At 44.0% G+C, this 24,866-nt stretch overlaps 1 protein-coding gene across 2 annotated transcripts in view; it reads right to left on the bottom strand.

Annotated features, from left to right (window-relative positions):
* nrp1a (neuropilin 1a) overlaps window positions 1-21,538 on the bottom strand; it is a 62,123-nt gene extending 40,585 nt beyond the window's left edge. For both annotated transcript variants that reach the window (XM_053342653.1, XM_053342654.1), the window contains exons 1-4: window positions 21,215-21,538; window positions 19,375-19,810; window positions 17,663-17,837; window positions 314-495 (exon numbers count right to left, since the gene is read on the bottom strand). In XM_053342653.1, the coding sequence (XP_053198628.1) occupies window positions 314-495; window positions 17,663-17,837; window positions 19,375-19,477 (460 nt within the window). In that variant the 5' untranslated portion in view covers window positions 19,478-19,810; window positions 21,215-21,538. The remainder of the gene's footprint in view (window positions 1-313; window positions 496-17,662; window positions 17,838-19,374; window positions 19,811-21,214) is intronic.
* Window positions 21,539-24,866: the final 3,328 nt, after the last annotated feature.

Genomic DNA, 24,866 nt, shown 5'->3' with positions numbered 1-24,866 from the left:
ATTAACCCTTTCATGCCTAGTGGTCACTACATTGGACAGCTATTCAAAAGCTGTTTTTTTTATATATATATGCAGTGGATACTAGTATGTCATCCCATACACTACCACTTCATCTGCAGTCACTTTTTTGGTTGTAAATCAGTTCATTTAAGTTCATATATTATGTTTTTTCATGCCTAAAGAGAATTTTTTAAAAAGCTGGAAAAAAATCCTGACTGAGATTATCATGATTCATGCATTAAAGGGTTAATAATATTTTATGTGACATGCCAGGTCATGTTTCATATAGTTATTATAAGGTGAGGCCACCCACCTGTCTTAAAGATCTCATATCGGATAGAGAAACCTGCTCCGTGGGTCTCGTAGTCAGACACGAACTTGATGAAGAGCTGGTTTCCAGAGGAGACCACCGGAGAAGGGGCGATCTTCCCGCAGTACTTCCCCACCAGCTGACCGCTCTCATCCACTCCATCTCGCACCTCCACATAGTCATACCTGAACAAAGAGAGAGAGGCGGGGAGAGTAAGTGTTAGTGATACTGTGCTTTGTAAAACATTTCCTCCTTCAGGGTTCAACTTTGTTCCTGTCTTTGTTCTTTGTTCTGCAGAAGTAAATTGAATTCGGCTGCAATTAGTGTTAAACAGTGATTCATTTCATACCGTGCATGTATGTGGACACACACATTCATACTCCGAGGAGCACATATACACAGAGCAACACAGCATATTGTGCAGGTAATGTAGTGGAAATAAAACACTGTGTACTAATGAGGTCTCAGGTTAAAACTCAGAGAACAGGTGTGCAGGCTACACTTTCATTACATCACACACACACACACACACACACACACCATGGAGGTTTTGCACTCCCAGCAGCACTGAGGTCAGGTTTACGTAACTTGAACTGCTGTAACTACTGAACTTCATCTGAACATTTGTCTGTCTCCTGTTTAACCATGGGATAACACTGACAGTGTGTGTGTTCCTTTTCTATAAGGAAAAATGAAATTCAAATATGAATTCAAAGCGGTTACATTTTGGCCTTTGGCTTAGGCTGGTGCATAGAAAGAGCAGGTGTTAAAGCTATTAAGCACATACACACACACACACACACACACACACACACACACACACACACACACACACAGTCAAACATCACATTCAAATGGAATTTCAGACCCACGGCTATTGAAGGGAGCAGCCGCTTAATTGAGTCGGCACAGGGTTTAGGAGCAAAAGAGGAAAACAGCTTTGAAATAGGACTGGGAACAGGAGCCATGACTCACACACACACACACTCTCTCACACACACACACACACACACACACACACACACACACACACACACACACACACACACACACTCTATACACACAGAATCTGGCATGCGGAACTTAAGCTGGTAGAGAAGCAATGAGGGCGGCTTTTCGACGAGGGTGGTCTAAACAGCCTCAGGTTATCAGTGTGTGTATGTGAGTGTTTTCAAGCACTTGTTAAGAGTGTACGTTTAATGCATTCGAGTTGCGGTTTTGACTCTGGTGCCTGTATGTGTGTGTTTGAGTTTGCAAGACGGTTGAGATGACTTCTCCATGCCGTATTTTGACTGAGAGTGACGGGGCGAGTGCCGCTCCTAACGGCAGATTTGGGTTCAGATTTCCACAGTACTTAATTGCCCATAACGCCCCGTTCCTGCCAAGTTTTCAGCTCTGCAGGCCACTTATCGAATGTATTCCTGCCCAAAACCCTGATGACCTGCTGCACCCGCTCTTCCATCTTCATCAGAAAGCAAAAAAAAAAAAGAAAAACGACACACACTGCGAATACAGAAATGAATCTTTATGTATGCGACGTGTAATGTGCAGCAGGTGTGTGGCCATGCTGAGTCACACACACACACACACACACACACACACACACACAGCTTTTCTGTCTCCTCCTCCCCTTCTTTAGAAAATATGTGCCTTCTGGGCATAGGGGCCTATTTTCATAGTTTTCCTTGATTCCCAAATTACTGTCAAAACATCAGACCTCCTTAGCAATTCTGAATTCACTTAATGCCCCAGATTTCATACAAAAAGGCGATTTACACTTTTGAATGATGGCTCAGGGTGGGCTAAATCCCTCAGGTGCCGCCAGACTTGTATTCACACGCCACCCTTTTTTTTTTTTTTTGCCACCATCAACAAAAACTGGTTTCCTTCACCTGTCTCAAATTTGAAAAAGATATATACTTTGTTTTCACACATTCTTCATGTAGAAGTTTTATGCTTTATAAGTTTGGAGTTGGCAAGTGAGAGGGGAAAAGACAGAGTGTAACTAAATGTAGAGCCGGAGAGAAGTGGCACTCCACGAAATTGGGTCCCATGAGGAGATGAGGGAGGGGAGGGATGACTTCACTTGTCTTTCTGCTTGGATGGAGTAATCTGAGGTGATATGGAGTTGTCAGCAAGCATCAAGTGCCTCCTTATCTTCTTCTCTTTTATCTATTTTAAAGTTTTAGTCTCCTGGGTTAGAGGGCACCTTGCATGAAAGCCACTGCTTCGTCACAGAGGTCGACTCAAAAAGTGACTGGAAAGATCTCGTTTAGTCCGCTTTGACTTCTTCGTATAGTCTGAAACTCTGAAATTCAGAAGCTAACCCTAACCCTCTCTTAAGATCACATCTTCTTCGCTCTCTCTTCACGGGCCCACCAGCTGTGGCAACAACTCCACTCAACTTATACAAGTACCACTTTGTTTCAGCTACTTTATCAGCTGCAGCTCCGTAAAAAAAAAAATAAAAAATATTAGTTTCACATGGTGTTTACAATGTTACCCCCTCCACCCCTCTCCGATTTGCGGCTAAACATCCAGGGAGTCGCTCATTATTTAGTTTAAAGGGTCTCCTCGAGCAGGGGGTCGGGTTTCTGTTGTAATGATGTCATCGCCCTGCCAAGTTTAGTCAACACAGTAAATATTTATAGCGAGAGGATTAAAGTGGAACCAGTGTTGCTTTTTTTTTTTTTTTTTTGGCAGTCAGCAATGATGTTAATGTAGGTTGAAGTCATGTGTCTACTTGTAGTGAAGCGCAGAGCGTTCTGAAAAATAAACTGAAAGCATATTCTAAGATGATGCAGCACTGAGATCTCTGTTTTCTATCTGTGCAATCAATTTCTCAGTTAGAGGCCCTCTCCTCTCCTCTCTTCTCCTCTCTTCTCCTCTCCTCTCCCCTCCTCTCCTCTCCTCTCCTCTCCTCTCTCCATCTTTTGGTTCCCAGCTAACAACAGAGAGCATCAATCTTTCTGTAGCCCTGCTCTGTTCTATCAGCAGACTTATAATTCACCTCAGAGCCTATGTCTCTGCAGCTATCTGACTCCCCCCTCCCCTCCCCACCACCACCACCACCACCACCCCACCTCTCCCTGCAACTGCCAAAAGCTGAGCATTGCCAGACGCCTAAAAAATTGATGCTGAGATGCATCACTGAGATGAAGAAGGAGAGAAGAGAGAAGAGCATGCTGCAGTAAAGCTGGAGGAGCTGAGCGAGTGTTTGTGTGTACATGCACCAGATATATATGTGTAAACAAGTGTAGGTATATGCGTATTGTGTACAGTAAAGCATGTGTAATACACGCTTGCACATGAACAGAAGCTACAAAATGAATGTTTTCAGTCCGCCTGTCCTCTCAGACTCTTTATTTACTACCCAAACAAGAGGGCTGCTCTTATTTTTGCTTCTATTTCAGCTCCTCGCTCCTCCAGGAAAGCTGTTTATTGCATTTTTTTTAACTCTGGCACATCATCAGCTCGGATGGACCTCGTAAAGGCAGCACAGCAGGGAGAGAGAGGATGCACACGGAAGAGAGAATACGCCCTGGGGGTCCTCGATATGTGCTGCGCGAGGAAAGAAAGAAGAGACCTCCTTCTCTTAAAACGTCTCTATTTGTGCCTTAATGACTGGTGTGTCAGCCAGAACTCCAGCGGTTCTGCGCCAGTAGATCCACAGGCTCTTCTCCGCTAACATAGATCCACACAGGCTCTTATCATCTGGAAGACATTATGGTGGGGAAGAAAAAAATGCTTGGCGGGGCAGTTTGATGCCTCTGAAAAGGCTATCCTGTTGCCAGCAGTGTTAAATGTAGCTATAATCCATTGCTCTAAACACCTGTGGGGGAGTTGCTTCTAGGGTTGAGAGTCCTTAGGGGAAGACAGAGGACAGTTAACATCCTATATGTAGGATCATAAAAGAAGAGCAGGAACATGGCCTACTTTTAAGCCCCAGATGGTCCCACAGTTTTGGGGGTTTGCCTGTCTCATCTACACCCCCCTCACCCCCCTCACCCCCTCCGAAACATCAAGTTAAACTTAGATCCATCCTCCGAGGGGCTTGTGTGGCGATGTGTTATGTCGTGTCGCCGCCGTTGTCGACGTCTTTATTCCTCATGACAATACAATCCAGTTGAGCCGTGCGCCTATTTATCTGCCTAGTCTGCTTTGGGTGTGTGTGTGTGTGTGGGCCTGCCAGCACACTACAACACACACACACATGCTCACACACCCACACACACACACACACATAGAGCTGCCTACCACAGTGCTAATAGTGAAAACTGTTTGCCAATCCAGTGGGGAAATTAAAGGGAAAAAAAGAGAGGGGTAGCGGGGGCGAGGCGGAGGAGGAGTGGTGGGCGCCGGGTGAATGTAATTCTCAACGACCTTCGCTTCACCGACTCAAATGTATTAGCCTGCCTTCTTTCTTCAGGCACAGAGAGAAAGCAATCCGCTAGTGTCAAACGAGAACATTAGCCCTCCTTGCAAAGCCAAAGAGAAGGCGACAAACCACCGGCCTAACAATATAACAGTTATATTGCCTGAAGCTTTCCCATGGAAATAATCTGTCCTCCCTCTATAAATGTCCGCTTGATATGGTTCTACAAAAGCAATACAATCTGAGGCAATGGAATAACGCTATGACAGACTGTATAAGCCTCGTACAATTGGTTAGATTTCTTAATCAGACCATTTATAAGCCGGGGCATTGCTGTGGAAACCCCCAGAACAAGAGCTCTTTCTTTTGCTATTACTCTCCCCTTCAGGTCATCTGTGTATAGAACAAAAATGCCCTGCACTTTTTTTTTTCTTTCTTTTTTCAAGCATTTCTCTCGCTGCAGCTGTCATTGTATAACTTGCTATTGTACAAAAACATGTCACCTACAACATGTCAAAACATCTCAGGGTACCACAAAAGGGGAAAAAAGGCCTAAATAACGGACTTTGGGGACAGCTATGTGAGGCCAAGAAAGACTCAGCAAGAAAAAAAAAAAAAAAGGAGTTTGTTGTCAGCTGTCAAAAAAAAAACCAGTCCAACCACAGAATTCACGTGTTAACGAGTCGTGGCTAACAAACTGTCACTTGGGGCTTGGGTAAAACATCATTAATGTTTGTTCAAGGGCCCCCTGAGACAAGCTGATCTCTCTCTCGACTTAGTTTTTCCGAGCCTGGAGGGGACATACCTACGCCGCTGAAATAAAATGGTCTCTCTTTCTCGACTTTCCTTTCCTTACTGCCTCGTTCTTGCATGTGACATTCATTAACCCGCGCTAGAATAACGGGTTCCCTCTTTTCCCTTGGCCCAGCGCAGTTGTAATGACCCCCATGTCAACTCGTCTGGACGGACAAGGAAATACAAAAAAAAAGAAAACCAGGGCAGTAAACCAGGTCTACGTTTTAATGTTCCCAACTCGAGACAAGTTGCCGACATTAAGCTTTTTATTGAAAAGAAGGGACTCATGGTTAAAACTCAAGCTAGACTATGATGAGTGAAAAGAAAATCACTTTCTCCACTACGCAGAAAATGATTGGAGAAGTTGAAGGCCTCAGAATGTGGCAACCCACCAGCGGGGTAAACCACCGACCAATCAGAGCCGATGGGTTCAGAAGTGGTTTCATGTGGGCGAGGGGGGAGAAGGGCATGATTGCTTTGCTCACCACTACACCGCCACATGGATGTATGGATGGAAAGATAAAAAAAAAAGATGGATGAAACGATATTTGGCCCAGCTGCACCCGTCCGAGAGGGGCGTCTTTGGGTGTCACACCCCAACACGGTTACGCTCGGCTCGCTCATATTTTTAGATGCCGTGGTTGTTTCTGATTTTTTTTTTTTTTGGTGGCCGCATGTTCGCAAAGCATACTCGCTTTCCTGAACAGCAATTATCATTAGCATTGATGGATTTAGCGTGCCTCCATCCATTAGCTTTCCTAATTACACTGTCGAGAGATCTGGTGTCGCCAACAATCAGATTAATGAATTTGGCTATTTAGACACAATTATTGCATCTACCCCCTCCCTCTGCAACATGCACAATAATCCTTTATTCCGATATATGAGCACAGAGTGACAAGAGGGAGATTTCTGCCCTGAGGGGGGCGGGAGGGGGGCGAGAGGGGGTCCTTTCTGCTCAGCACAGAGCCGCCTCACACTGCTGTGAACTGTAGAGAGGGGGCGAGTGGTGGGTAGGGGGCTAAAAAACAAGCACGGGAAACAAAACTGACCACAAAAGCGCCCACTGTTAACAGGCCGTCTAAAGCCCCCCCACCCCCGCTTTACCTCACATGTAGGACCGACTGCACTTTGAACTCTGGCAATGCTGAAGTATGTTCAGCTGACATGTTCTCTATTCCCATTGGATCTGTGACATGCCTAAAGGGCCAAACAGAGCTATGCACATTTCAGTCATCCTGTTATGCACATTTTGACCTTCTTCCCTCATTAAAATGGCGATGCGTGACAAATAGGTCACAATAACGTGATTATAGAAATGTGAATACGTGTCAGTGGTTGAAACAAAAGAAGTAGTAAATTTACTCTATGATGTTATTTAGTCAGTTGTTTTAGATAGCATCTGATCTCAATGACTGACCTAATTAAGTGAGCTTTTTTTTATTTAATTTAATTTTTTGAAACTATCATTTTAGTCTTTAACAGTTTCTTTACCTACATCTTAAATCTTATTTTCACTTTATTTTTGTACTTTTTATTTAAAGCAAACTATCTTCAAATATTCCAATAAATTCCCCTTTTTTAAAATAAAAAGTGAAAATGAGTCGCTCTCTGATGCACATACAAAGTGTGTGAATAAAGCATCTATCACTGCGGCACAAAAACACAAGCAACCACTTTAATAACATAAATAATTTATCAGTGAAAGCACATCAATCTGCAGTGCACTGCTGATGTCTAAAGTCCAAGACTATATGAAAACTGTATAATACATAGCTGTGGATGTGAGCAGAGTTGAGAATATTCATCCAGCCCACATATCTTCTTCTATTGCACATCTTGTTATCATGAATACAGCAAGAATGAGTAAGAACAATTAATTAGAAAACCGCCCACAGCAACATGGAAATACGTATTTAGCACTTTTCCCTGCTAAGTGAGTTTCGGAAATGAAATGGCTTAGCATACAGCGGCGCTCTATGTGTCTTAGTACGCTGATATGAATATTCATGATGTGAATGTATACTTTTGCAAATGAAGCGGCGAACCCTTTGGGTAGATTTCTAAGAAACATCTCATAGAAGTAAAACTGCAGTGTAGTAATGGCCTCATTATATAGTCATTTTGACTGAGAGCTATTATGCAATATGGCAGTTATACACTCTCTGCTGAAAAGGTTGAACGTGTTAACACAACACACCCAGAAACTCTGTGATATGATTCACAAAGGACCAAAAAAAGGAAAGAAGAAAGGCAGGAAATTGGTATAAAACTGTAAAAATACTAGGAAATAAAGCGAGCCAATAAGATTGAAAGGCTGAAAAGGCCTGTGTGTTTTCTCAAAGAGAAAAGAAAGAAAAGAGAGGGAGGGAAAGAGAAGCACTCCAGCCCATTTCTGGGGCCATTACAAGAGGGAATGGCTCCCATTTGTCCCACCTTGACATTTGAGAGGATCTCTGATTACACAGGAGAAAGGGGCAGGCAGAGGTGAGCGAAGAGAGAGTCCTCCACAGGGGTCTGTGGTACGGCTCAGATGATACGCCGTCGTTACAACAATGAGAAGTCAAGGGTAAAAATAACAGGGCGCTGGGACAAAGGGGGCAATGTGGCACAGCATGGCCGACACGTATACAGCCTTTTTTAAACACACTGTTCCTCCCCTGTTCCTCTAGTCAACCCCCTCCCAGAGCACCCATGGGACTCAGTGCCATAGATACATGCGCACCCCACAGGGAGGGAGGGAGGAAGCACAAGGCTGCTTTATCTTAACCTACTGTATAATGAAGATACAAAGACCCAACTTGTATCTCAAAGCAGTAAGCAGAAGTCCTAATATAAAAGGGTTTTTGGAGCTGGGATCCAGTTAAGTTGTGATTTAAACTCCACAAACTTGAAATACTTACCTCACAATTCAATTTGGTAAACCACAGACCATCACCAATCATCCACCACCTATCATCGCCACATTTTAACAGGATTATTTGTCTTTGGATGTCTTGGGCCTGTTGCTGGCACACATTTCCATTAGAAATAACAAACAGGCTTCCCTGTAAATGAGCTTCAGTATGACTTGGACACATTTTTTGATATTAAACTCCTGCAAAGTTTTCAGGATTATACTACAGTAACCCATTTATTTTGGGTGTGTCATCCAAAAAAGGGGGTGCTTGTTAGGGGACTATTACTGGATATTCTATTCATGACTACATGTACAGTATAGGATGTACATGATTGAAGAGGTTTGGCATGTTTGGACCACGTGACAAGAAGAAACATAGAGATAATTGTAAACAACCTTAAGCCAGTGACCTACTGAACTTAACATGAGACTAAAACTACCAGAGTGAGTGCAACACGGAGAAAAAAAGAACAGCAACAAAATGCGCTCGCCAAAAATCGAGCTGAAAACACACCGCAGATCATCTCCCTGTGTTTTTTTTTAATGCTTTCGGAAGCTAGCGGTGCTCCCCGTCGGGTAATGAGCTGTGTGCAAGGAGCATGCCGCATTCAAAGGAAGTGTAGGAGCACAGAGAGAGAGAGAGAGGAGAGGAGAGGAGGAAGGGAGGAAAAGGAGGAGGGAGATATGAGGCTGAGGTCAACTAGAGGTAAAGCCGTTGGGTGCTGTTCAAAAAAAAAAAAATCTCTCCACAATGGGCAGGAAGAGAGTAAGAGTGTGGTGAGGGTAGGATGAGAGTGGTGGGTTTAGAAGGAAACTGACTGGTGAGGGAGATAGAGAAAAAAGAGTGAGGGGTGTGTAAGCTGGGAGTTGAAGAAACAGACACAAAAGAAAGAGACAGTCCAAAAACTGATACAAGTAGTTGGCAAACGGGTACAAACATGAATCTAGTGGAAGGTTCAGTGGCATGAAGCACACTCTCTCCCTCCCTCTCTCTCTCTCTTTTTCTGTCTTTCTCTTTCTCTAAGATTCTTGCACATGGCTCCGCAACGGCTAGGAAGCTCGAGGGCCATGGCGGTAATAACTGCACTGGGAATTATTCAATTAAGTGGCCCATCCGTCCCTCCAGGCGTCCTCCCTCCTCTTTCTTTTCTCTGTCCTCCCTGCAGCCTATGGGAGGGGGGTGGGGTGGGGGTTTGGTGGGGGGTCAGAGAGCAGTCTGGGCTCAGTGCTCTGTGACCCGGTCATTTGGCTGGACATGCAGTCACTTGGCCGGGAGCAGGAGGGGGAGGGGGGGCTGTGAACCGACCATGAGAGAATGGGATTGTCCTCTTTTAGTGTATACAATGTGCGCAAACAGCCAGAAGCAACTACACCTGACCCTTTAACCACACAAGAACCTTGAGACGGGACCATCTATTTCTGGTTCATAACAGGAAGGGGAAAAGGATGATGGTAAAAATAAATAAAGGCAGTTTTTTTAACAATACTTACATATTTGCTAGCGTGGCTTGTTTGATCGGTCGTCGCCAGATATGGACAATTTGCTTCGAATGGGGGTTGGCTTTTTTGGAAGATTAATATTTAAAATCTGCATCCTTTATTGCACTCTGATGGCTTGCATTCTTCTCACTGCTTTCAAAAGACTCAGGTTTTTCCAATGACGCAGCACTATAAAAGCCAAATAGGGCGTGCTGCGAGGGCCACATGCCAAGCTGTGCATCTCTTCGATAGTGCCAGGCATTGAGACTGAATGCTTGGCATTACAGGACCGATTTTAAGGGCTGATGGCCAGCCGTCTCTTGCCAGCATTTGGAGGGCAAGGTGACTCTTCCATTTACTGGCCCCGTAATCAAACTTGCATGCCAACTTGGAGGCTGTTTGTCCTGTAGTACCGTTTCCTTCTTCATTCTGGCAAAATCCTCAAGGAGATTGCGTAAGCGTGCACCGACGAAGAGCCTTCTCGTCACTTGATTCCTTGGCAGGGGTCATCCTGTGAATTCTGGACAGGCGCCAGAAGTACAGGCAACTAATAACACTTTCAGCACTTCCCTGCTGTGATAATGCTGCAAAAGGTTGCTGTGAGGCTGAATTTACGATCTGTTTTTTTTTTGACAATTACTGCCATCTAACAGAAGAAATAAAGCCGTGAGAAAAGAAAAAAAAAAAGCAATGAAAAAGAAAGACCACAACTAATGTCGCCCAATTTAGTGAGGAGAGATCAAGCATAGAGCAAACAAAGCGAGGGATTGTGAGTGGCTCTAACTCAATCAGAGAGCAGTGGGGTACCGCCCCATCAATCACTGTCTGCTTGCTGTACTGACCGAATCACGCCGAGGCTGAGTGGTGGAGAAACAACCAGCGAGTCCACGGCCCGCTGTGCGCAAACACAATGACCGAAAATGACCCCGGGGATCTGCTTCAGCTAAGGCGAGAGGGTCCTCTGGTTAAACTTTCTACCTACCTACCCTCTTACCCATTGCAAACAAACTTTGCTTCACCCTGGAGGCCCTCTGGGGACTTGCTTGATTGTTTGAATAGCCGTTGAGCTCCCCCTCCCACCTGCCATCACGTTGTGGATCTATAAGCACCAGGGCGTTAGGGCAACAAACACGCAACGTATGACCATGGCCACATCAATCAAAATCATGAGCCCCCTATTCAAGGTTAGACCACTGAACGAAACATGTCTGACAAGCCTGGACACGGCGTATTAAAGTGTCCACAACCTCCCTCATCAATTCAACTAAAGAGCCTCTTCTCTTTGCTTTCTCCTCTGGGACCAGTGGATAAGTGAGACATTGGGAGGCTTCAAACTAATCCAACCCCTGACTACTGGTCCGCCACCCACATGCTAGGAACTGAAATTGTTCCTTTATTCGTTCACCCTTCCCTATCACTTCAAGTTGTTTTCCACACGGCCTCATAAACGAAGAAATCAGCATTTAATGGGAGGAGAGAAAGGCGAGAGAGGAAAACCTGTTGCTAATTATATTATATGAGGCAGAGCAAGGGGGAGACGGTGCTTATTGCCAACTGTCCTTTGGAAACAGGAACGCATAATTGAATTACAGCCCTCGGTTTTTTAATGCTTTTTCGTTGTTGCTAGAAGGGAGGAAGAGTATGAATTTTCTTACAGTCAATACATATGTGTCCAGATAAGGAGCTGGGATTATCAAATGTTGTCTTCCAATCATGTGTCTCTTCATGAACTCCTTTTCTAGCAATCTGTTTCTGATGAAAAGTTTAAAAAAACATACGAATGACATCTCTAAGCTATTTGGGCTGCGGCTTCGTTTCCACAAGAAACTTCCATATAGGGGAAGCTTGTATTGGTTTTGGGGTTGGAACGAAGAAGAAGAAGAAGAAGGAGAAGGAGGGAAAAGATGAAGAATTTATCAGCTGTGTGCCAGAAATAAGCTTAGTGACATACAATCCCCGGCAAACATAAGTCACTAACTCCCACATCGAGATGAAAAACAAAACAAGGCGGACACACGAGACTGTATGATGCTTTTGTGCTGCCGCAGATATGCGACCGAGTCTTGAAATCCCGCCGGTTATTTATGAACATGGCCCTTGTCTCGTCTCTTTCTTTCCCCTCTCCTCTCCTCTCCCCTCATTCCTTCTTTTCCTACTCCTCCGCAGTGAAGTGGACGTCCCCTCCCGCTGTGAGGTAGAGTGGCTCGCCTCCCGGTTGTGGTCAGGTTGTGCATGAATCAAAGTGGTGACAGAGCAGCGGGGAGGATGGCAGATGCCACGGCCAGAAAGCTTTTCAATCAGCCTGCCCTTCCAAGCCGCGGCCAAGGTGAAACACTTCTCCGGCGGATGAAAAAAAAAAAAAAAAAAGACCCTCAACCCTACGGTCACTCTCTCACACACACACATACATGTATTGCACACATGCTGGGGACACATGAGTGCAGACCTACTTTACTTTAATCCTGCTCATTAGCCAGAGAGTAACCCTTTATGTTGAAAAGAGGCGATGGAGAAGAAAGAGAGGAATGACAGTGAAGGTCAACTGCTTTCTGATGCAACATTTCTGTCTGCTGTCCTGTCTTCTCTGCCCTCTGGTTAATTAACAAGGGGAACACTTAACATTTATCAGCAAGGCAGCTTCTCATTTCTCTTTGAGCGGCTCACCTGCCTCATTAGCCGTTAACATTTTGCAGGTAGGAAACTGTGATGGCGTATCACGAATGGAAATGTAAGATTTTTGGGCGGGGGGGGGGGGGGGGGGGGGGGCTTGTCTATGGAAGTTTCACCATGCTGACAAAATATGGTTTGCTATAATTGCTGTGAAGTGCAAACAAGATACATTCAAAAAAAGCAGATTGCTCTTTTGAGATTTTTCAGCGCGCACTGTTTCAAAGTAATTTCAGGTGTAATTTCATTTCTACTGTTATGAACTGTGGGAGTCTATTGCCGTGGAAAAATACCAGGTGCATAATTTCAGCAGCTTTTGTCATACCTGGTAGTTAAAAAGAAAGCGGCGTCGCCTCGCTCCCGCTCCAGCTCGCTCTTTATTTTTGCTGTGCTTATTTTGGCGGCGCTCGCTTTGAACTCTACCAGCACGGATGCTTCTCTGACACGCACTTTGAAAAGAAATGTCGCCCTAACAGCCCATAAGTATCTACAACAATCCATGTCACTCCAAACCCCTGTCCCCCTCAGCCCCCAGGGGTCACACAAGCGCTTCCCTTCTTTAAAAGCCTCCACTGCAGAAAGAAAAAAGGTTCCTGCCTTATTTATTTTTTCCCATGACAACGGCTGATGAACGGTCACACAGCCCACTTCTCCTTATTTGCCTATGGCTGAGCGTGAGAGAGAGGAGTTAGGGAGGAGGAGTTGGAGATACTGCTCTGCACTCCCCCAACTGTGAAGCTCCACTGTTTGTTTTTATCACAGAGCTGCTGCATGCTATTCAGGTGGAGGGCTACCAGTGGAATTAGGGAAAGTGGCCAAGTGGATCTTTTTCCCTAAAGCCCCTTCTGTCCTCCACTCTCACTTCCTAGAAACAGGTGGCGGTCTTTGTCGGACAGTATGACACCATATGAGATGAGTTAGTGGGATTCCACATGACAAAGGCAGAGCCAACTATAGATCTACGGTATGGTAATACCCTGCTCCTCCTCTTCCCAAGTTCCTGTTAGTCATCTCTGGAGTCCAGGCTTGGCTAGGAATGCCAGGAGGGGGCAGGATGTCTATTGTAGAGGTTACACAGCAGAGAATGTTTGCCTTCCCAGCAGGCCAAGCAGCTCGACGGGGGCAGCTCAGCAGGAGATCCGAGTGGAAGGGGCAGAGGAACAGAGAAGGCAGAGGTCTACAATTAAGAAGAGGAAAAGGAGTGCTTTTCCTAGCTTTGAGTTACAGGCACCTGAAGGCAGGCGGGCTCTTGCAGACTTTTGAAGCGTGGTGAGGCGAGAGGCTTTTTGCCGACTTTCCCCTCAATATCCCCCCACAAAGGGCTGCTTGAGAAGGCATTCCTCAAATATCTCTGCTGCCTAATACCACCCTGTTATACATCTCATGCCCCCTCCCCTCCATCTACTGCACACTCTGTCACACTGGAATTTCTGTGAGGTCTAGAAAAATACCATCCAGACAGAGAGGAAAGCAATGAAATGAGTGAGGGTTGAGGCAGTTTCACTCTCTATGTTTTAACCCTCTCTCTTTGGCTCCTCCAAAACAAACAGTGCAGCCTTGACTGACTGTCTGGCTGGCTTTCTGGCTGGCTGGCTGGCTGGCTGGCTAGCTGCAAGGGATTTCAGTGTGCTGAAGGAGAAACTGTTTTTTCGGTCTGGTCAGCAAATCCGATGCCATCAATGATTCATAATGTTGTCAAGAGCACATCATATCTATCCTCTTCCAGTCAGCAGGAGGGAAGAAGATGGAGAGAACAGCCTGCAGCTCCGGATGAAAGATTCTTTAGATTCTTGTTTAAGTGAGTTTAGAACTGAAACTCTTAACTTTATCAGACTTCTGAACAGAATATCTTGTTCGGACTATGAGAGCTGTGGTCTGTGTTACAAATGAGATAAATTGTCCTTCATTCCGCCTCATGTGAAACCTGTCTGTCACTTGTTTAAATTCAAATCCACTGAAACCTACATTTTCCCATCAGATGGCAGAGCTGCCACAGTCAGACGAGCCTGACAGCCCTTATCAGATCACTGAGAAAACGAGAATGGGCGCATGGGGAGGGAGCCGGGCGAAAGCGTGTCTATTTACTTCAGTTTTTCACTTGAGCTTAGCTTGCTCATTCCACTGATTTTCGGAGAGAATTGACTTCAAATATTTGCCTTGATGCGGGCTGCGCCTTCGCCTCAAACTTCATTAGCCGCGAGAGAGGCGAGGGCGGCCCCTGAAGCTCCACTCTGTGAAAGTCTACAACGGTGCGTGAAAGGTAAACACGTTCTACATTCAGAATCGCAGGGCTCACTTAGTCTCCTTATCTCTGTGATGAAGTGTTTTCCTCCTCCAGCTCTCAGGATACAGGCCTCTGCACTTCCCCAAACAAACCTGTCAAGGGTAGTGCACACGTGCAACAACACCACAGCGGACAGACTCCACTCAGCAAAGGCTGTTTTTCTTTTTGCAAGCGCCGCTTTGAGTGCTTCTTGTTTGGTTTGCTGATAACAGCCATGTTGGTGAACATGTGGTGCATGTGTGTTCCATTTGCCCACTAATTAGATTGCAAGGCAGTGCACTGAAGCATGCATTGTAGCCCCCTCCCGCCTCCGCCTCCACCCACTCTGCCAGTCCATCAGATAAGGAAGCCATTCTGGCTCTCATCAGTTTCCATTATGTAAGGTCTGATTTGGTGAGTGGAGTTGCGACAGGGAGTCTGATGGGTCCAACACAAATCACACACACAACTACTGTCTACAGATGCATCAGTAACTATTCCCCCTGCTCATAATCCAGTTACCTATGACATGCCTCGTCAGCGATTAGCACAATAACCTACATACCTCATGCTACATAGTGCCATAATTGGAAATTAATGAGGAAAAAGGAACCTAGTTTGTCTATGTTGGATGAAGCCAACACGCAGCCACACAAGGTGGAACATATTGTGAAGTGGAACTAAAGTCCCATGAAAACCGCTCCATTAAAAACATTATAAATGAAACAGTACACCATTCTTAAAATAGAAACCAAAATTAGAGGTGGGGACGACCCCGTTTCCCGATGCAATCTCTGCATGGCCCACATGAAACACAGACTTACTTAAGTTTCACAGCAGTCCTTCTGGGTGTTAGCATATCCTCTACACATGCAGTGTATAACCTTCTGACCAAATTACTGCTCAGTTACACAGGTTGCTGCTCCTATGTAATACACATAGGGTAGAGGCAAAAGAGAGAAAGAAATAGTGAGGAGTGGAGGGAGGGAGGAAGAGAGGAAGGGAGGGAGGGAGAGACGCTCACAGATGCAAACACATCCACCACATAAACTTCATCTGCTAACAAATTTATGAGCAGCCAATTAACTGGCAATCCGCAATCTGCAAATTCAGTGGCTGTAAATGAAAGAGCAGAGCTAATTTGTAAATGATACATCGATGGATCACTAAACTCAGCGCCCGCCTTCCTTTCAAACCTGGAAAAAAGCTGCCTTCTTTCAGCCTGAAGGGACTAAATTCTTTTTTACTGTGTGTGTTTAGACACAGGAAATTCATTCCTGACTAATTTGATTAGCACGAGCATTGTTAGCACTACCCCCCACCTCCTTCTCCTCCTCCTCCTGTCCCTTCCTTGCTCTCTTTCTTACTGAGGATCTTGGACAGTTTAATAGTCCCTCTGGTGCTGAAATCGGACCCAAAAGAAGTGTCAAGGAGCATCCAGACCTCTAAAAGACAGCAGCGTTCAGCCGGTCATAAATCTCTGACAGCAGTAAAGAAAGGTTAAAGTGGGATTGAAATCTGGGATTTAAAAAAAAACCAAACCCTGAAAACAGATACCGGGACCATTCAGGGAGCACAAAGGGAGCGGAGGGTCCAGGTTTTTGGGTGGAGTGGGGATACAGTAACAGGATTCAGCAAAGCCCTGTACTCTCCCGAGCCCTGCAGCGTAAACAAACAGCTGAGACAGAGGAAGGCAGAGGCACCGACACACGCATCGAACCACACACACACACACACACACATACACACACACACACACAGGCAGGCAGGCAGGCAGGCAATCAGAGCGAGGCAGTCTGCCCAGGCAAGGCTCACCTCAGGGCAGCCACACTGACACAGGCTCATCACATTACTGTCTGTCTCCGGTTTCATCGGCTTAAACTATCTATCTGACAACAGGTTAGCTGCTTAGCCTTTTGTTGGGTGCGACAGCTCACGGCTTAAAAGTCAAACGAGGATGTGTGAGTGACTGTCACTGAGAGATCCACCTTTAAAAAGGTAATTTTTGACCGGAAACTTGTGTGGAAAAAAAAAATCTGAGATGAGTCAGATAACTTCCCTATTTCCCAAGTCTGACATTAACAGAATAAGTGCTCAGTTTAAATACGCTGAGACTTGTTTTTTGGGATTTTTATGTGTGATCTAATTTTAGAAATACTTCTTTATTTAAGGAGTAATGGGAGTTTAAAAGGTAATATGAAAATGAATGGCTCATTAAGATAGACATTTTTTCTCACAGTTTTAAAGTAGCCACGGTTAATGGCCTCTGCTGAAGTTTTTTGGCCCTTGTAGTTCTCCCTCTGTGCCCTTTTTGCAAAAAAAAAAAAAAAAAACAGCAATTCAAATCAATATTATACCCCTGTGACTTCACCCCACAAAGACGAGAAGTGAGGACATTCCAAAACCAAATGGCTTGGGTTGAGACATTCCTGCCGCTCTGTGTAGTGCCAGAGCTTCAGTGAGCCTGCGGACACTAGATGGCGCAGTTTCATGTGCAATAGGCATGTGGGAGAGGGAAGATTGAGAGTCACACTCACATTTGAATCCTGCAGCACTCATTCAACAGACACACAAATATGAAATCACATCAATCTTTAAGGGGTGTATGAGTGTTGCCAAAGCGAAGTCTGGGGGCCAAATGGGTACATTGAAGAGGTTTTTGATTGTTGTCAGAAGTTTAATTCCTCTGTTTAACTCACGTAATGTTTGCAGAATGAGAGCATGTTTCACTGTCCCCTTTATTCACAACTAAAAACTAACTTCAGATCAGATTGGGGCCCCAAGGACAAAAACCTGATTGAATGAATTGGCTTTTTGGCTCCAAAAGCACATCTGTTCTTCATAGACAAGATCGCTAACTGGTGCAGTACTTACTTGCACTCCCGGTCCTCCAGATCGAAATGCGGATTGAAGTTGATGAGGATCCGCTGGTGAGGACCAGGCGCCGTTATCACCCAAACACATCTCTGAGAAGGGGGATAAGACATGGGGTATCCTGGCGAGGTGAGGTAGTTGGCGGTTGAGATTCTGATGTTGCCTCCACATTTATCTGCAAAGAGAGATTGAGACGGGCTTCTTTAAGAACATAAACAAAAGAAACTCACATTTCAAATTTGGGCACTTAGTCTGTGCTCTCATCCACAGCGGTTTACAGCGAGAGAACAGCTGGACTAAATCACTTAATCTCTGTCTTGCTCAAGGACACTGAGGCAAGCTGTTGGGCTTATAGGACTCATGTCGCTAGGATACAAACCTGAAATGGTGACCTAATCTTTCCACTTATTATCAGTTTTATTTTCATATCAAGATTGAACTGAGAATCTGATGCTTTTAAGAAAAAAGTAAAGTTCAATTTGAATATTTTGGTTGTATTTTATTGAAGTAAAGTCGTTTTCTATGATGTATTATTTCAAAAAACACCTTTCTATCTATAGAGGAGAGTCCCTGCCTCTAATTGTACAGTTTAATTGGAACAAAGTTTCCCATCTTACTACAGATCTACAGATGGTCTGCTGTATAGTGAGAATATAACATCAGAAAAGAGCAGAACACATGAACATAAAATAGTCTAGATAAAAGATAAGATTCACCCTTCTGTCTCACATTGAAATGAGAAAAGAAACAGCTTTCCAAACAGTTTGAAAACATATAAGCCACATAAATAACGCACAAGTCTGAATGGAGGTTAGAAGCTTCAAAAGGAAGACTGTTGTTTTATCGAAGTCAAATGTTCTACAGTCTGTTCCTTTAAACTTCTCGGTGCAGCATATGTTTCATCATTAAAAGGAATATTCCTTTGTTTTTTTGTGTGCGCGTGTGTTTTTTTCAGAGGACCCCGCTTCTGCTACTCACATCTCTCTTCATTTGCGCTTCATTATTTTATTATGAAAGCCTCCACCATCTGCTGCGCTAACCTACGCGAACACCTCTTGAAAATGACATAAATCGGAATAAATCAGCAAGGAATCAATGCGCAGTCGAATAGAAACTAACCATGGAAAGAACAGAGCATGCTTGGGAAGTCGGGCACTTGGGGCTGACTTTTTGAACTCTATTATAAGTCAGAAATCAGTTTGGTAAGTGAAAGTTGCGCCAGAAAACGACTAAAAACTGATTAAAATAATTTAATAAACTGTTTTAATATGAGTCTAGTATAGTTTGCAACTCTAAAGAGTAAGTATAATTAAGTAAATGAAACAATAGAAATGTTTTACTATGACATTTTAACGGTATGGGAGATAAACAGTGGTTTAAGAGTAATAAATTGTAAAAGGGTAACAATAAACTCACAATGCGAAGGCGTATAAAACAGATATTTAAAAAAAGACTATTAAAATAGCGTTACAATAAAGTCTCTGTAAAGCCAACTATCAAACAATAGTATCTCTATAAGTCTCTGTGGAAATAATGAAAGGAGGGATTTTTTCTTTTAGGTGTTGGCGGTGGGCAGGTGAGCGCCTTTGCGAGTTTGCCAAAAGATCAGCGCCGATCAGAGAGGGGTTAATCTTTTAAAAAAATATAAGGATTAGTAGCCTTGCAGAGTACATAAAAGGATTATTTATACAGATATCAGATGTCACACTTACCGTTTTTTAAAGCCTTGACCACCAAGAGGATTCCCATGAACAGGATAAAGACTAATCCACAATGCATCCTTGTTGTATCGCCACAAAAAATAAAATTACGCATACAAAAAAAACGCCGAAATTAAACTCCTCCAAAAAAGTGTGCTGGCAAATATTCTTCTTTTCTCCTTTTAGCAAATAAAGAAGAAGAAGTGTCCTTTTTTTGTGTGTATATAAGGAAGTTTGGAACTGCTGAGTGCGGGCTCAGGTAGCTGGCATCCTGTCATTCAGCTCCTGTTTCCTCTCTCCACTGTCGGCTGCGCTCTTCTCTCATGCGCCGTCCGTGCCATATCCTCTCCAAAGAAGCCAAAGCGCACACGATATATGAAGAAACGACTCCACTCCCTTTACGTCCTTTACTCCGTCAAATGAAGCCCGGGTGGGATGTAATCCTTGGCTGTGGAAGGAGTGAGGGAGGAGGGAAAAGAGAGGGGGGGTAAAGAGACAGACGGAAGGTGTGAGCAGGTTAGGTATGGGTGCTCTTGCTGTTGCTGTTGCTGCTGCTGTTGTGCGCTCTGGACATTCCCGAATCTGTCTAAACGCGCCTTCGCTTGATACAAACAGGACTCTAAAGGCACTGGATACACCCCTTCCCCCGAAAAACTGTGACCCCCCCACCCCCACCAACCCCTTTGCTTCTATAGGCTCAGAGTGGGGACTCAGAGAGGTTGATGATTGGCTTGATTACAAATAACCAACCTATGTGGGAAAAGCCCTGTGTCTTTTTATACGTATGCAAAGCTGCACACTGAGTCAGAGCACCAGCAGTCCGTTAAGTGACATGACTCTCTCTCTTTCTCTTTCTCTTTTACTCACCCTCTCTTTCTCCCTCCCTCTTCCTTCCCTTACAAAAGGGAGCAAGGCATTAATGGAAGATGTAGTAGGCCTATCACAACAGAACTCCATTCAGGAATATTTAAAAAATCAATATTGGACATAATGCCATACATCATATATCATAGGAGATAAATCAGGCTACCATTACGCATCTGACATTATAACCATTTAAAAGTCTTACATATATTTGGAACAGAGTTGTGGTATTTCCTCAGGATGTCCGTTTCCATGTCTTTCTGTGACTGATCATTATATGTGACACACTGATCTACATAACGAACCAGACTGCAGCTTCTCCACAATCTCCAACTTGCCTTTTCTGCGTCTTCCAAATCCATCCGTCCCTCAGAAAAACTGATTCTGCAGCTCAAATGGAAGCTGAACTGCGGTGCTTATTATAGGCCTAGTTTCTGCTCGGGAGCTAAATAATAGAAAGTGTTTTTTTTCACCCTCTCTCTTTCTTTACTTATCTTCTCCTTAGTCCTTGGGGATTTCTTTTATGCGCCAGTAACTATCCAGATGCGCCGATTGTTAAAGCTTGCCCTCACAACGGTGACACCATTAATGTGGCACTCTGGAAAAATTTAGGGGAAATCAATTAAAGCGTAAATTATGGTAGCCTCGAGTCGTTTACTCAGGGCTGCCCTTACTGGGTCACACCGCACAAAAAGGAACGGAGCCGGCTTGCACTCATCAACCTCAATCCTGCGTAAAACACAGAGCAGCCAAACGCATCGTTATACAGAATTCGTTTCAAAATGCGTGGTGGAATTAGTCAATTTCAAAAGCAGAAAATAAAGCTCTAACAATCAGATTTTTATTAGGCATATGTCATTAAAACTATGAGTGGAATCGCGGAATAATGATGGAAAATCTCATTTCAGTGCACCCTCTGTAATGCTGAGATATTTCTCTCAGCTCTGTAGAAGCTGTGCATTAGACAAATAAAAACAGCTGCATTCACCTGCGTCTTGAGGACTCGCAAACCCGCAGGCATCCAGCCCTCCTCTCTCTCCACTTCCAACATGCGTGGAGCACAGTGTACGATCCGACAGGCTTCCTCCGATTCTGTTAAAAAATATATATGATACCAGGTCTTCTCCAGAGGTCCACAAAAGCCAGTCAAGTTATTTCCCCCCCAAAATCCCCTTATTTAACACCGGGGGGAGAAGCACAGCACAGTCCGATTGAGTCCCAGCTCCACACCGCGCAAAGACGCACAGCCGATGGCCGGAGACTCACTCTCCTCTCCGCGTACAGACTGCTCTCCTCCCGGCTGAGCTCTACGAGTCACACACTCTCTCTCTCTTTTCTCTCTCCCTCTCTCCTTTTCTCGCTCCCTTTCGTTCAGCGCTGCCACAAGTGAAATCCGGCCAGCGTGAGAGGAGAAAGAAGACAGTCCCAAAAATATAGAAGCACAGGAGGGAAATAATACAGAGAATGTTAAAAGTCCTAGCCGATCAAATACAAGTTTTTATCCCCTGCGTCCGTCACTCCGTGCGCCACCGTTCTCGGCTGCTCCACTGACGCAAATGCAGAGTTTGAGTCCGTGCCAGCTCCACACGCCCCTTTACGAGGGATGAGTACGTGGGCGCGCTTGATTGTTGGCGTGCATGTGTGTGTGTGTGTGTGTCGGTGTGTGTCTACAATCGAGATGCAGATTTCACCCAGCTGTCTCTCTCTCTCTTTCTCCTCGCTCTCTACCAGCTCGTAGCCTTTATTGGACGCATCAGAAAGCCACATTACAAATAAAATACGTTAACCCGCAGGCGTCTAGGCACTCGTAAGCCATTTTGAACGAGATTCATTTGTTATTTTGGCTCATACACAAGACATACACACACACACACACACACACACACACACACAAACAGTCTTTCTTATCTTCATCTGCCTTTATGAGAAACTATAAGAATCCTTTCATAAGTTTTTATAGGAGTGCAACACAAATATCACAGTCAATCTGGAACTCCCTATGTGTATTGTAGTGTTATTGAAGTGAAGATCAAATATAATGTAGTGTTTTAAGATCACATTTGAGCACCATACTTATTACAAGTCCTTATGGCAACATCATAAGAATATTATAGAGGTACTATATGGTGTGACGTTGCTTTGTGGGAGGCTATAGGGGCCCAAGAGATTCAATGTTTCAGTGAACAAAGAAGCTGTTATGGACATCCTGTCAGTCACCCACTTCAGCCTCCTTAACCAAAAATACACACAGACTTCTAAATGACAGCGGATGTATATTTGAACATGATCTGGACACTAGTGACATTTAAGGTGTGAGATGTGACACAAACTACAGACCTTACCACATGATATTAGAGATACATTTAAAAAGAAAAGTAAAAGTCCCTGCAGTGTTTGCTGTTATTTATGACTCATGCAGGGAGTTTCATTGGAAATGATACAAGTTAAACATGTGATTGAGCATCAGATAGGACAGGAAAAGATCCTGCATGTTTAACAAACAGGATGAACCTTACAATCTTGAAGCAGGACTACAGTTTTAATTATGAAGGAGCTCTTAATAAACACATTCACACACCCTCATTTGGTATCATCTCAGATTTTTGTTGTATGATATAAACAATTCTAAAACTGGAAAATACCAGTACAGTAAACAAAGTGACACTTCTGTTCAAAACATCCAGTGTTACGTCATCCATTGTGCAATGCTCCAGAAAGGGGAAATAAAACTAAAACAGAATTCATGTCATCATTATTATTATTTTTCTCATGTAGCTCAAAGTTCCCCCTTTTGTGCCCTGTAGCCTTGTGGCCTGTAGGGGGCATCAGAGCTAGTGAGCAGCTCACAGAGAGCCACCCACTGCTCCTCAGCCTCACCTTACTGTACTGCCTGTGTGCTGCTGCTGGGTTTACAAACAAGTGCGCTGATTAAAGGTTGTTGCAGACTTAATCACTGTATTCAGTATGTATTTTAGTCAGATTTCCATTGCAGCATGGAGCGTTCTCTTATTTTTCATTGAAGCAGTGATGAAAAAATAATTCTATGTATTACTTATTATCATCGCTCCATTATAAGACATGTGTTGCCCTCAGAGAGACACAAGCAGCTTGACATGCATTAAGATGTCCCTCTTTTTGAAAAGTTTTTGTGGCACAATGGAGCAAAGATAAGCCAAGAATCCCTACACATTATTATTTTTTATTCCTAGAGAGAGAGAGAGAGAGAGAGAGAGAGAGACAGGATCGAATGGCTTTATTCCCATCACAGCCCTGGTAATTCTCTGTCTTACTGATAACACAAATGTTAAAATGGTGCTGGGCATCTCTATCAAAGGCAGCACTAACAAGCCTTTCGTGTCGTCCGGATAACACAGGAACAATGGCTTCTAGTCATTTCACAAGGGTGCCTGCCTGTGCCGTATCTAAAATGAAGGAGGGGAGTCGTAGAGGAACAATAAAAGAGCCATTTAAAGGATTTGCTTCTTCATATATGTATATCCATGCTAATCTTTAGTACAGCCCAGATGAATAATTAGCTCAGATACAAAAGCAGACATTTTATGGTTCCTGTGAGCAGTGGACTTGATTTCATTAGCCTGGCCTTTATTCACCAAAGTGAGCCAGTCAGAGTGAAACACACAGGTTCAAACCATCAGAGTGACGGTTCCACTGCAGTTTCTCATTGAAAGCTCTGTCTTTGGAGTCACTTCGACAATCTGGTCACGATTTAACACTTTTTGGGATGTTTTGAATGAGAAGTGACAGGAGACGAATTTAAAGGAGGAACACGATGCAGGCTCATTGAACGGTTTGATATGTGAATCACAAGCTATAGACTTCACAGTCAGATCTCAACCCGACTGAGCACCTGTGGGAAATTATGCACTGACACGTTAGACAGCGCTCGCCATCGTCAATATCTTTTGGAGGAAAGGTATTCCCACTAGTAGAGTTCAATAATCTAAAGTAAGTCGCAATGAAGTTGTTCTAGAGTCTCATGGTGGCCCAACTTTATTAAAGCAACCCTACTGCCAGACAAGAGCGTCAATATTCATTCTGCAAAACATCCGATTCCAGTCAATGCCAACTATTTTTAAATTCTATGTTTTTACAATATCTGCACATATAAACTATGGTATCGTAAAGGTTAAGGAAAGATCTTTGTTATGGCAAATAAAATATGATTAAAGCATCGTAAAAACTTTGTTGAGCTTGGGGAAAGACTGTGGTTATGGTTAATAAAAATGTAAATTGTAGGTCTGTAACAGGAGGTGAACCCTAGCCCCAAGCATGGAAGTTGGATACGTTACACCCATCCAACCACCCTGATCATCCAGCTCTTAACATGAAGGCTACACGTGGAATGTTGGTGATGGACGTAAATCATGAGGTGACAGATTGTCAAATATGGATTTATTCTTCAAGATACTGGCATGAACACACTCCTGTTGAGTCTCCCACCCATCTGAATGTAGAAAGTACCATTAGAAATTGTAGGGAAACTCCAGAGGGGGATTTTAAGAGAAGCTGGTAATATTTAGCAGTTTTCATCAGAAGTTCCTATTGATTTCAATTCCTCTATGAGATTTTGCCATTCCTGAAACCCTCTTCTCTAAACCTACCATTAGTACCCATCACAA

The sequence above is a fragment of the Scomber japonicus genome, chromosome 21, assembly GCF_027409825.1.
Source record: "Scomber japonicus isolate fScoJap1 chromosome 21, fScoJap1.pri, whole genome shotgun sequence".
NCBI lineage: Eukaryota > Metazoa > Chordata > Actinopteri > Scombriformes > Scombridae > Scomber > Scomber japonicus.
This window is presented reverse-complemented; position numbering and strand designations above follow the sequence as displayed.